This window comes from Lupinus angustifolius, chromosome LG04, assembly GCF_001865875.1.
Source record: "Lupinus angustifolius cultivar Tanjil chromosome LG04, LupAngTanjil_v1.0, whole genome shotgun sequence".
NCBI lineage: Eukaryota > Viridiplantae > Streptophyta > Magnoliopsida > Fabales > Fabaceae > Lupinus > Lupinus angustifolius.
In genome coordinates this window covers 22,921,919-22,935,660 of record NC_032012.1, presented here as the reverse complement: position 1 = coordinate 22,935,660, position 13,742 = coordinate 22,921,919, and the positions used below count along the sequence as shown (strand labels likewise).

Genomic DNA, 13,742 nt, shown 5'->3' with positions numbered 1-13,742 from the left:
CTCCTCATACCCCCCCGCCTGTGCATGACCCTCTGCAGATTGGTGATCCTCATCCTCAACCACCTCATCTTCCCCGTCGTTATGGCAAGGGATATGCTCAACAATATGGCATGGATTATGAAGAAACTTTTGCTCCTGTTGCCAATATGACAACCATTCGCACTCTTATTGCTATTGCATCTGTTCGTCAGTGGCATATCTCTCAGATGGATGTCAAAAATGCTTTTCTAAATGGTGATCTTCATGAAGAAATATATATGGTTCCTCCTCCTGGAGTTTCTCATAATCCGGGGGAAGTATGCAAGCTGCAAAAATCTCTCTATGGGCTCAAACAAGCTCCTCGCGCTTGGTTTGAGAAATTCTCTATTGTGATAACTTCTCTTGGCTTCTCTTCAAGTCCACATGATTCCGCTTTATTTGTTAGAAATACTCCTCATGGTTGCATTATCATCTCTTTATATGTCGATGATATGATCATTACTGGTGATGATATTGATGGGATTATAAAGTTGAAGACGCAACTAGCAGAACAATTTGAGATGAAGGATTTAGGTACTCTTACATATTTCTTGGGAATTGAAGTAGCCTCATCTCCTAGGGGTTATCTTCTTTCCCAATCGAAATATATTGCTGATATTCTTGACCTGGTTAGTCTCTCTGACACTAAAGCTGTTGACAGTCCTCTTGAGACTAATGCTAGATATACATCTTCTGATGGTGTTCCTCTCTCTGAACCTACTCTATATCGCACTCTTGTTGGTAGTTTGGTGTATCTGACCATTACCAGACCCGATATTGCTTATGCAGTGCACATTGTTAGCCAGTTTGTGAGTTCTCCTAATACTGTTCATTGGGCAGTTGTTCTTCGGATCCTTCGTTATCTACGAGGCACTGAGTTTCAGAGTCTTCTTTTCTCTTCAACTTCTTCCTTGACATTGTCTGCTTATTCAGATGCTGATTGGGCTGGGGATCCTACTGATCGCAAGTCTACTACAGGTTTCTGTATCTTTCTAGGAGATTCTCTCATATCTTGGAAGAGTAAGAAGCAGGATGTTATTTCTCGCTCTTCTACAGAGGCTGAGTATCGTGCTATGGCAACCACCACTGCTGAAATAGTTTGGTTGCGTTGGTTACTTGCTTCTTTGGGTGTTGATCAACCTGAACCCACTCCCATGTACTGTGACAATAAGAGTGCTATTCAAATCGCTCATAACTCTGTCTTTCATGAGCGTACTAAACACATTGAGATTGATTGTCACTTCACACGTCACCACTTCCAACATGGCACCATCACCTTACCCTTCATTTCTTCTTCGTTGCAGATTGCTGATTTGTTTACCAAACCTCATTCTACTCAACGTTTTCGTTTCTTGACTAACAAACTCTCGATGCTTTCGATTAACGCATCTTGAGTTTGAGGGGGAATGTTAAATGTATTTTAGTTATTAGTAAAGGGTAGTCTTGTCTTTTTGTATTTACTTAACTTCCTATATGTATTGGCCATTTGGCCACCTTATCTCCATCATTAATTCTATTTGCATTTCTCCTCTCCCTTCTCTCTTCTTCTTCTCCTCTCCATTCTCTCTTCTTCCTATGCAGCTGATCTAACATTCAAATACATAATCATGCTTGATAGTATAATTAACTATATATTACTACATATCCTTAAACTTATGACCGAAAACTCAGAAGTATTATTGAAGAAATCCATGTTTTTCTCGAGCATGCAAACAAATTTTATTATGAGGAAAAAAATCTTTCTCCAACTATTAACTAGACCAATTAAGTTTTATAAATTATTCATATATATTAATCTATTATTGTATAATCATTAATACCAACCACAAGATGTTGATCTAGTTGTTTAAGTTCCTAGTATATTCTAAAAATATCAAAATGTCAAATATTTAATTCATAAGAGCGAATGGAAGTTAAAATAATATATTCTAAAAGAAACTAATTGTTTACACATAAAATAAGAAATACTATTGGTAGTATAAACAAACATTCATCAATATCACTAGCAAGTTACCCGTGCATTTGCACGGGACGATATTTTTTGCCGCATGATTAAGAACACATATTACATATGCATTTATGATTAAGAATATGTATGTTGGTCGTGCATTCGCATGGTTAAAACCATATATGTTACCAGTGCATTCATATTGTTTCATACGGTCAAACCATACGGTTTAACTGTTTAAATTGGATAAACTTAATATGGGTCATCTACTGGTTTAACATCTTGCTCGACTTTCTCAACATTATTTTTTACACATACATAACATGATATAGTTAGTAGTATCCTATTAATCAAAAAAATCATCAATAAATTTATAATTTCATTATTATTTGATTCTAAATTAAGATTAGTATAAAAATAAATATTATTTAACTCTAAAATAGCTACAAACAATATGTTATGATTCAAATTATTATTTTAATATTGTTATAGTAACATTATATTTTAATATTGTATAGGTAATCATATTCCTTTTATTTTTAAATAAATCACATGTCATGAGGGCTTGAGAGATTGACACATGTCATGAGGGCTTGAGAGATTGACACATGTCATGAGGAATTTCTTTTTATTATATAGATAATAGATTCTTAAGAGGGACAATAACTGCTATCCTCAAACATATTCCAAAGTCTGTCCCAAAGATCACAATATACCATTAGCAAATTTAAACAATCATGATTTATTGAAAGTGAGATATGGCATATGACATGGAAGATAATATTTATTCAAGTTATCAGTGATGACTGATTTTTAATTCATAGTAATTGAATAATAAAATAATTTTGTAAAAAATTAAATGTATTGTTAGTACTTTATTGCCTTTTAAATTCATAGTAATTGATCACTAAAATTTTGGAAAAAATCAATGGAGAATGATTTTTATCAATCACTGGTTATAATTAATAAAAATTAGAAATATAATGCAATAAGAAAACTATTATATATCCTAGTAATATTATTTCATGCAATTTTTATTTTAGTTTTAATTATATATTTTAACTGATTTAGAATAGCGTTTTCTTCTAAGGTGTGAATTTGCTAGGAAAAATGGTATTTTGGGATTTAAAATAAAAAATAGAGGATGAATTTTAAAGTGGTGGAGGAATGAAATTAAAACTCTTAGGCCCATAATAATAATACACAACCCAATACGTGTATGCATATTACACGAAAGCCCAAGACCGCAAAATAATAACAATACTAATGAAAAAAATGGAAACCCTAGTGATAGAAAGTTGATGATATATAAAGCCCCATTCCAATAAACATTAGTGTGTTGTGAGAGAAAGACGGAAGAAGATGGTGTCGCTGAAGCTTCAGAAGCGGCTTGCAGCTAGCGTCCTCAAGTGTGGAAGAGGCAAGGTTTGGCTTGACCCCAATGAAGGCAATGAAATCTCCATGGCTAATTCTCGTACGCGCCCTTCTCTCTCTTTTTCTATTTTATATCTTTTATGATTTCGTTTATTTTTACATTTGAATGTGTTAAACCTGTTTGTACTTCTAGATTTGGAGATGGATGTGTTTGATTTATGGTTTTCTATAGGACGATGATATGATACTTGTTTTTTTTAATTTGGATTCAATTGCTGCAACTATTACAAGATTAATATTGTAAACCTACCTTCCCTGTTGATTGAAATATGATCTACGATTGTATCTTTAACTATGCTGATAGGTGTTCAGTTCCTCCTGTTGTGTGTATCTAAAAAGCTTTATTGAAAATGGCAAAACCTACTTCGGTAATTTTTATGATTTGAAAGGAATTAGTAGGATTGTCGGCTTCGAAACACTTGGGACATATAAAAATTGATTCTGGGATTCTGTATGTTTTTCTGTCAAATATTACTCTAAATTTAATGAATTTTCCATTATTTTCTGACTTTTTTAATCTATGTGCTTTCTAGCTACTCTATTGAACTGTCTTTATCTGATTTTTCTGGTACAAGGATCTAGTCATTCCTACTATGCATTATTATGTTCAATTTATATGGTTTGAAATGCACTACATAACTTAATTCATTTTCAGGCCAAAACATAAGGAAGTTGGTTAAGGATGGCTTCATCATCAGGAAGCCCACTAAGATCCACTCCCGATCACGTGCTCGCAGAATTAAGGAGGCCAAGAGGAAGGGACGGCACTCTGGTTATGGTAATTTAACTAATTTTCGTCAAATGAATTGGTAGTCATTACTTTTTCAATGTTAATCATTTAAAAGTTGTTAAATCCATACACTTCTACTGGGTTTTATTTCAATTGAGAATGGTCAACCTCCTCCGATACTACAAATGTTTTGGTACATGTTATTGTTAATGCCAAAAATCTATGTGAAATATCGCTGGGTGGGCATGACATGGGTTGCTATGTGGACCTAGCAACAAAGTATTGATTGGTATTTACAAAGTTTGCCTAAATGTTACTAGGTAAGCGCAAGGGTACAAGAGAGGCTAGGCTTCCAACCAAAATCCTTTGGATGAGGAGGTTGCGTGTCCTTAGACGCTTGCTTCGCAAGTACAGAGAATCAAAGAAGATTGACAAGCACATGTACCATGATATGTACATGAAGGTAAAGGGTAATGTCTTCAAGAACAAGAGAGTTCTGATGGAGAGCATACACAAGTCCAAGGCTGAGAAGGCAAGAGAGAAGACTTTGTCTGACCAGTTTGAGGCCAAACGTGCAAAGAACAAGGCAAGCCGAGAAAGGAAGCATGCTCGGAGAGAAGAGCGATTGGCCCAGGTGAGGAGTTTAATCATTTGAAAGTCTATTTGTGTATATAATAAATTTGTGAATTGCTGCACTTGGCAATTGAAAGCACTAAGGACTTGTCAATCAAATTGATTCGAAGAATTTGACCCTTTCACTTCCTATCTAAAATGCTTAGGGTCCTGGAGAGAAACCATCAGCAGCACCAATTGCTCCAGCTGCAACAGCCACCCAAACTGCCACGTAAGTGTTATAATTTGGTTGAGGCATGTGCTTGCTTATCACTTATTTTTTTTGGAAATTATGTTCTAAATGAACTTCTTTTATGCAGAGCACCAAAGAAATCCAAGAAGTAATTAAGTTGCCTTATTCTAAGATGTGAAGGATGGTGAATCTTAAATGCAATGACATCCTGATTTACTAAGCCAATGTAGTTTTGAGCTGTTTTTTGTTGGTTTAGTTTTTTAGTTTTTGTTTGAACTTTTGAAGTATAATTTGCAATATTTCTTGCAGAATTGATATCTTGTTTTTGTTTGATGTTTTTGAAATACTTTTTGTTTGTCTAAGTTCCGTAAGTTGTCTCAATTTCATGAATCCTTTAATAGACTAGTAATTCTACCATAAAAATATACACAATGCAAATTATTATACCAGATGCAAAAACAGAATATCCAGCCATTGACTGAGGTTGTGGTTCGGTAAAGTGAAGCGGTTCTTAGCACTTGTTCAGCATGTGAATAAAATCTTGGAAGGTTACACTTTAAAGGTTATGTTATACCATTTTATGGTCAATTTATACTATAATAATAAACAATGTTATAATTTTTCTAACTTAATGTTAGTTAGGTGATTTAGGAATTACATGAATGCAACCTATGACTATTGTGAATGCCTGATTTTAGACCATGCTTACTGCTTAGGAACCAGATGTTTGTATGTATGATGTTCTCATTTAATAGTGCGTAATTCAATGAATCTGAAATTTCTTTTGCAATAATATACCCGTGGTGTGTAGTGGCACAAAACTAAAGGGATGAAATTATGAAATCCACTATAATTGTCTTAATACCAACATTAGCATTAGCATTAGCATCCTTTTAGAATAGAATGAACATCAAATGTACTTTTTGACCTGCATCACTGTCAGGTAGAGCTACGACTCAGCTAATTTGGTAAAGACATGTGGAATACCGTGGGAGAATGCCACATCCAGAATCCTTAACCTGCACAAAAAGGTATTAGTAATAACAAGATTAGCTTCAACCAGATGGATCTTGTCATATTCCTAGGCATCTAGCTTCAAAAGCATTTGGTCACTTTTGAATATGGTTATAAAACACATGGAACTGTTCCACAACTTATAATGCAAAAAGTATTTGGACCTTGATGCTGGATAAAACTCGGGAGTTTTCCAATCCTGTAATGATTCTGGTTTTGCAACAGATGCTCTTATAGAACCTTAGTAAATTTAACAGCATTACCCACAACATTTAGAAGAGTCTGCATAAGTCGTTTTGCATCACCAAAAACAGCATCACCATTGCATATTTGGATAGTTAGAGAAATAGTAGTTTTCTTCTACGTCTTCATTGCTTTTTATACCTCCTGTTATTCCAAGTTCCAAATAAATAATATCCTAGCCGTCATTACATCTTAATTTTCTTTCCTACTAGAGAGGACATGACGAAAATAAATTGGTGAAAGAGGAAATGGTTGAAAGAAAAATACAAGAAAACAAAATATATACTTTTATTTTTTAACCAAAGGTATTAATAAGAAACTAATTCAGACTTGGCTATAACTCTTTGCTATGATTAAACTTGGCTATAAGGCTTCGCTATGACTGAACTTGTCTATAACTCTTTGCTATGCATACATACAAGTCTGAATTGATTTCTAAATATTTTAAATTAGTCGATCTAAATCTCCACTAGATTTTCAGATATGAAATTCGAGAATAGTATGCATCAAAAACAGTTATAGGCAAGTCCATCTAACTTGTATGTATCAGAAAATTTCTAACACTGAAATTGCAGGCAGAAATAGGATATCTTAATTACCTTTTGCTCCTATTTACCAACAAATTGCATAATGCTACATGAACAATGTCACTTTCTATGCACCACACATGTGCTAGGATCAGCAATGACATAGTATTTGACCCAATCTCCAAGGCCTTGTTAAAAAATAGATTTGACCGGAAGCTGCAAATCAAACCATTATTGCAATTTTTGCCATTGCAGTAGCAGTGTAGTGTTTGAAATTTTTACATCACCTAAAAGATAGTGTAAAATAAAGAAGAAAGAAAGAAAAAAGAATTTCATCAAGCCATGGTACAAGCAACATGCATTATTGCTCCAATATGAATATTTGTGTAAATACAAATTACAAAACTTTCAACAGAAGAAACATTGCTCAAACTCTCTCCTTGACTAAAAAATTGAAAAAGAAGAGAAAATAAAAAAGAATAAATCACCCTTTTGATGCCTCAAATAACTTGTTTACTTTCTACTCCGACTCTTGTGTTTCATGTCAACTGGAGCAGGATGCCGTCCTGATTGATGTAATACACCATTTGCTTGTTTCCTTGAAGGTGAAGGACTAAGAGAAGAATTGATAGTATTCCTCCTGAAAAATTTCCAAGAGTATTGTTAATATCCAAAAGAAAGATTAAAAAAGAACAAAGAAAAATCTGAAGTGAAGCTACAAGCAATAACAAGAGGGAACAAAATGTGTGGACAAAACCAGATGGAACAAACATAAAATCGAACCAGTATGTTTGTTCTGGGTACACATCTGCTGTCTCACAGTTTGTGCCACTCCATGTGACATGGGCTTGTGATTGGTCAGAAAAAATATATTTAAGTTAAAATTTAATTATTAAATATTTTTCTGACCAATCACAAGTCTATGGCACATGGAGTGTACAAAGTACAAACTGTGGGGCATAAGATGTGCTCCCGTTTGTTCCATCCTCTTTTACTTTTTTCTCATGTCTACCAAATTGTATGATTTGTATATGAAGCATATTCATTATTCAATGAACACCATTTTTTGGATTACCTTAATCCCGGGCTTTTTGATGACTTTGAGACAAGTTTTCTACTAGCCTTTGATCCATTTTCATTGGCTAAGGTGGTAAGTTTGGAATGATTAAACTGCCAAAGTAAGTCGGGTTCTGAGGAATCACTGGTTGCAGCATCAAGATCATCCATTGTATCTGATCCAACAATGTTAAACTGGTTGCCACCCATGAGCATATTATTGTAGGATTGTTGCGAGTATGTTTCGGAAGAATGTTGGAGATATTTCTGATAAAATACATCAGATAAGTTCCCACTGTCTGCTTCCCAACACCCCCCTAACATGCTCTCAGCTTTGTTTACCATCACCTTATCAACCCACTCTCCTGATACAGTTTCTCTATCATCCTCCCTGTAGTTTGGTCCAGGACTTTTCACCGCGGGCCAGGGCGGTGAATTTGCGGATATATCATCAAAATTAAAGCTCTGTCTTTTTCCCCTCAATATGGTATTACTGTGAAGCTGCAGGATCAATGGTTAAAAATTAAAACTATATCTGAATATCAATATACTGACAAACTTTGCATGATATATTTTTATTGAGGAATAACATGAGGAGTGATCACTCTATGATTGTGAGTCAAATATTAAAACAGTGAGTACTATGCACTCATATTCTCTCCACATAATATCCAAGTCAAATGCATGCAATAATTTGCTCCAATCAAAATAATAAATGTTTTCTATTTTATGCATGAACTTGCAGACTGGAAAAAGTTTAAAACATTGTTGGTTAGCATGAATATTTTCCTAATGAGGAACTTAGTGAATAAAAGTAAAACTATTTGGAGATACAATTGTAAAATTAATAAACATATTTTTGTTCCAAAATCAAGTATATACTAAAACTGAAAATTCAATGGGATTGCTCTTTTCCTATTCATCAAACCATTTTGAAGAAACAGGAAAATTAGATTTCTTTTATCAAAAACATGAAACAACTAGCAAATGAAGCATACATACCTCAAAATTGCCTACATCAACCATTGGTTGCCGGCAGAGATCACCAACAATGTCTGCATTGCGCTGGGTTGCATGATAAGATGATAGCTCACTAGCTTCCGTTGTCCTATATTTTCCAGAGCTGGCAGATAACGCATGGCCTGGTTTTACTTCTGTTCTTGCCAATGCTGCCTTAAGGCTCACAATCTGGAACACAAAAAGTTGAATGGAATTGAAGTGGAAACTGGAAAGATTCCGTAAGATTACTATGAAGCACTAGAGAGGTAAATGTTGAATATCAACCTGTTCTTTGAGCTCTTTGACATCAGCACCATCCTTATTTACTCTTGCAGCTCCAAGTTCAACTGTTGCAACTCTTTCTGCAAATTTTAAGGTGCTAATTGTTTCTCCAATAGAATCAGCCTCTGGACTTATGTGAACAAACATAAGTGTCTTGGCCTGTCCTCCTGAAATAAACCCGACCAACATTACGAGAAGTTCAAATTTGTAACTCAGGAACATAAAAGAATATATTGCTGTCTGCCATATAGTCACAACTAGTCAACTACCCTATTAGCAAACAAACTTCTTAAAACCTTACCAAGTGAATCTTGGAGTAATTGTGTGAGCTTGCTATTTCTGTAAGGGACATGTTGGTTTTTCTGAGCAAGGGAAGCAATGACATCACCCAAAGCTGAAAGAGATTTGTTAATATGTTGTGCCTCTTTTAGTCTATCTCCGGTGGCCTCAGATTTGTCAACCCTCTCACTCCCCGCCAAATCAACCAGATGCATGCATCCACGTAGGAGAGTTCCAGATGTCAAGTTTCTTCCTTGAACATGAACAGTTAAGCAACTGCAAAATTGATAATTTAAGAAGCCAATTATTAACTGTCATTAAAAGTACCAGCACAGGAACAAGAGTGGATAACATGGCATTGAATAGGATGTACCTGTGAGATCGGCTACTACGGTCATTAAGGGCTGTTGCTCCAACTGCACGGTTCCTTTGCCCCAGGTTCATTAGTTCAATAACATTAATTGTTGATGATACTGGGACCAGGCTTGCATCTGGTACGCTGAGCCCTTTATTTGAATTACTACGAATTTCTAGTGTATTAATTGGTTAAGGGTAAGCATCATTAGTGAGGGCTGTTTTCATCTCAAGCTCAAGCAATATTCAAAAAATTCAAAGCAGAAGTCGATTATATACAGATTGTATAATTTTAAGGTAGTAGCTGGTAAAAGGATATCTTTTGTTTGTTCCATCCGTAACCAATAGATCTCTGACTTGCTCATTATAAATCTCAATCATTTGAACAGACACATCATAGTGAAAAGTGTCCTTTCTTTGATCTGCTGTAAGAAATAAATCACTCAGAGCCCTATAGTTTACACCTTGGCTTTTCTCAGTGATCTCTTTCGGTCCAGTCTGCATGTAGAAAACATAAATCAGAAAAAACTTCATTGAAAATTACAACTATTTTGGAGAGAATTACTACTGCATTTACCATAGTGTAAGTTTTTCCTGATCCTGTTTGGCCATAAGCAAATATGCAAACATTAAATCCGTCAAGAACAGACCTAATGAGTGGCTGCATATCAGAGAAGACCTCCGCTGCACAATACAATGATTTTTATCTATCATACACTAAAATATAGTGATCCTGGATATAACTGAAACTGAAAACCAAACCAACCTTGGCCAGAAGATTGTCCGAAGACTTTGTTGAAGTTGAAGGATCTTCGTCCTTTCCCATTCTTTGAAGGAATACTAATTGTGATAGTTCCATCTTCTATACTATCCACCGAGCTCACAAAATTTGGTTGTCCAGATAAGAAGGGTCTAACTCGACAGTACACTCTAATACTTCCTGATCAAACAAAATTACACCCACCTTAATTTTACTATAGGATAAAATCCCTGCAAGGGCATTAATGGGATTCATGCTTAAAGCTACCTGTCATTCAGTTATCTTACCCTTGAGATCTTGGACTTGATTGTATAGTTTGCGGTTTTCTTCAAGAACTCTACGATATCCAGAAGCAGCATGAGCCAAGCCATGAATGTGCATGCCTAGAAAGAAAATAATGGAAAATTATGTAAGATGCGAGCATCTGAAACAATGTAGTGAAGATCTTCAAATAATTACAAACTCTTAGCAAGGTGTTACCGAGATTTGAGAACTCCTCATGGAATTTCATTTGAATGAACTGCATACCAGCTTTTGTGGTGTGAAGTGTGTGCTTTAGTTCCTGCAAACACAAATGAACATAATTTACTGACAAATCGACAAATAGCAAGTGAAAATGATTAATATTATCTCAGCTGATCTCTACTTGGATATCTCTTTGCTGTTGATCAAATAGCATGTGTTTCTTCAGAAGCTGTCTTTGCGACTCCTCATCAGCAACATGGTTTTTATGGATGAATCCCTCTTTCTTTGTTAACCTTGGAATATTATTCTCCACCTAATCATTTTAAAATTACATGAGTCTAAGAATTCAAGCATTTCTAATTTACAAGTTTAAGGTTAGCACTATCACCTTTTTATCTGCCATAACAAACTTCGATATGGATCCATTGCTTTGAGAAACAGCACCTCTTGAACTTATTTTTGTCTGTGTGTGACAAGAAAAATAAACAACCAAGAACAACTTGTCATAAAAATCAGCTTAAGCATGAACATGTTTTTTTCTTTCAAGATGGAGTAAAAATCACATAAAATGATCTGCCAATCATCTAAAAACTAATGACATTAGTGAAAACTAGTGCACCTGTTCAAATTGGCTTGCAATGCGATGCTCAAACTCCTCTACGACCTTATTCAAAACAGATTCAACCAACTGTTCCATGCAGAAGAACAAAATAACATTAAGCAAGTAATCTCAAAGGCACTCTAACTTAAATGCAGCAGCAAGAGACTCGGATAGCAATTCTAAACGGGACTCAGCATTTAGTTGATGATTGAAAACTTTTACTTAAGTGAGAAAAATCACGCAATTTTCCAATGCATTATGATAATTAGTAGATGCTGAACACATAAAATTTAGCAAACTTATACTCCATTTGCCTGAAATAACTTTATGATAAAATATTGTTGTGAAATGCAGAACAACATATTCCCTTACCGATGGAACTTCTTCTGGGTTCTTATCTAATAGAATTGCACGAACAAGCATACTCAAGGAATAAGAACCAGACTGCAGGCACAAAAATGAAGAGAAACAAATCCACTTAGTTCTTCCTTCTATTAAACCAGCCAAATCCAGAAAACATATAAATGCCAAAAATAAAGCTTACCAACCATTTTATTAGACTCAACGTCAGAGTTAAAATCAGCAAGAGATTTTTCATTGATGTAGGAGTTCCTTGACAAGGATTTAGTAAATGGTTCCGAGTTTTTCCTCACAAAAGTTTTTGTAGAGGTTGCGGGTTTCATAGTCCCACCAAATTTCCAAACACCATTATCCCCAGTCTGCTTCCATTCACTATAGGATTTAAGGGCCAATACAGTGTTCACAATCCTGGCTGGTTTTCCTCCCTAAAACATAACCAACAAGTTAGCAGAAAAGCAAAACAACACATTACTTAACCTCCATACTATGTATGCAATATTTCTAAGTGCTAAGGGACTATCTAATCTTGTGTTAATATTTAGTGGCTATTCAATTCACCATGATACAAAAATTGTGACACAAAAAAGTGAAACAGTAATAAGTAGCTTATCCTTTACATACTTGTTCCAGATCAGATGCTTCAAAAGTAGGAATTCCAATTTCCTGGATGGCTACCAAAAAGTTCCTCACATTTTCAAAATACTGAAATGCTGATAATGGTGCCCCATCAGGGATTAATGCAGAATCAACAGGACTTTCCACAACCTTAAAGAAGAACATATAATGCATATTAGGAAATAAGCAATAATCAAGAAACAAGAGTAAATCAAATCAGGATCAGACTCACCTTAGGCACAGCATCAGGTCGAACCTTGTTAAGAACATTGCATAGGATGATCCCACTTCTCAAACCAAGCCTAAACTCTTCCCCAGAGGGCTCTTCTGGTAAATCTTTAGCTGCAACAACTCCTACCATTTTTCTCAGCCACCCTGATGCATCATACCTTCTAAATGCTGCATTTTAAACATGTTGTTTTCAATATATTTTACACATGATTCAGATAGCTTTTTTTACAAGGAATTGGCATGCATCATCAGAGATTGAAAGGATGATTCTGATAATTACACACATTCATGGAAAAGCTTTCTCCCAACTTTTTCAACCACCATATAAGCATTTCAGAATGAAAATGCAAAGAAGCTCAATTGAAAAAACTGAATTTTGATAAAAACCCAGAAAAGTAAAGGGAAATTACCAGCTTCTTCTGTTTTTCTAGATTCCATATCAAGATCTTTGAGGCGAGTACCATGCTGATGAAGCACTTCCTCTACCACAGACGCCACTGAAAACGACAATGCCGCCATAACAAACAACAACAACACACACTAACCAGACAAAGTTGTAGAATTCAACTCATCAACAGAGAAGAAAGAAAGATGGAAAGGATCAAAACTCGATGAAGATTGGGTTATTCCTCTTCTGTCTCTGTGATGATGATGGTAAGTGTTAAGTGTGTTGAGGTTTCTATTTTTGTTGCCAATTCAAACACTCAGATTCTCTGCATTACCATTTTCCTTTCTCTCTCTTTCTCTCTAGATATGCACAGATAGAAAGTGAAAGTGGTACTCACAACACAAAAGTGAAGTACCTCTACCCCCTTTCTCTTTATACTCTCCCCATTGTTCTCTTGATTCCGAACCTATGTTCCAAACCTCTCTCTTTCAAATGTTTTAAACTAAAAAATTGATTTTTGTTTTGTTTCTCAATTACGTAGTTTACTATAATATTTCTCTCACTTTTGTTTAACGGCGCGTGCACTTCACCCTCTGCTTTCTCTTCCTAAGATCGTCACAAGATTGTTTACAT

The 13,742-nt window shown here is 35.1% G+C and overlaps 4 protein-coding genes across 6 annotated transcripts in view; 3 read left to right on the top strand and 1 right to left on the bottom strand.

The window, feature by feature from the left end:
- LOC109346293 (endoglucanase 17-like) overlaps positions 1-5,906 on the top strand; it is a 31,010-nt gene extending 25,104 nt beyond the window's left edge. Inside the window, exon 11 of the mRNA XM_019585779.1 lies at positions 5,896-5,906. The gene's annotated coding sequence lies outside the window, so the exon portion shown is untranslated. The remainder of the gene's footprint in view (positions 1-5,895) is intronic.
- On the top strand, positions 111-1,464 carry LOC109344732 (uncharacterized mitochondrial protein AtMg00810-like). The gene has a single exon (XM_019583486.1). The coding sequence runs from the start codon at positions 111-113 to the stop codon at positions 1,410-1,412; it is 1,302 nt and encodes a 433-aa protein (XP_019439031.1). The 3' UTR covers positions 1,413-1,464.
- Positions 3,289-5,327, top strand: LOC109346296 (60S ribosomal protein L19-1). The gene is made up of 5 exons (XM_019585782.1): positions 3,289-3,440; positions 4,056-4,178; positions 4,451-4,764; positions 4,910-4,974; positions 5,063-5,327. The coding sequence occupies exons 1-5, from the start codon at positions 3,329-3,331 to the stop codon at positions 5,085-5,087; spliced, it is 639 nt and encodes a 212-aa protein (XP_019441327.1). The 5' UTR covers positions 3,289-3,328; the 3' UTR covers positions 5,088-5,327.
- Positions 6,928-13,521, bottom strand: LOC109346292 (kinesin-like protein KIN-14I). Of its 3 annotated transcripts, none has more exons than XM_019585774.1 (19): positions 13,132-13,521; positions 12,723-12,889; positions 12,497-12,640; positions 12,064-12,300; positions 11,888-11,959; positions 11,534-11,602; positions 11,303-11,377; positions 11,096-11,227; positions 10,930-11,011; positions 10,737-10,832; positions 10,456-10,629; positions 10,267-10,373; positions 10,007-10,187; positions 9,709-9,868; positions 9,358-9,611; positions 9,060-9,223; positions 8,778-8,963; positions 7,795-8,276; positions 6,928-7,359 (listed from the first exon to the last, which is right to left on the bottom strand). In XM_019585774.1, the coding sequence occupies exons 1-19, from the start codon at positions 13,238-13,240 to the stop codon at positions 7,233-7,235; spliced, it is 3,018 nt and encodes a 1,005-aa protein (XP_019441319.1). In that variant the 5' UTR covers positions 13,241-13,521; the 3' UTR covers positions 6,928-7,232. The 3 variants fall into 3 exon arrangements, with proteins under 3 accessions (XP_019441319.1, XP_019441320.1, XP_019441321.1); XM_019585775.1 differs by having other exon boundaries at positions 6,928-7,356; XM_019585776.1 differs by lacking the exons at positions 12,497-12,640; positions 12,723-12,889; positions 13,132-13,521 and having other exon boundaries at positions 12,060-12,214.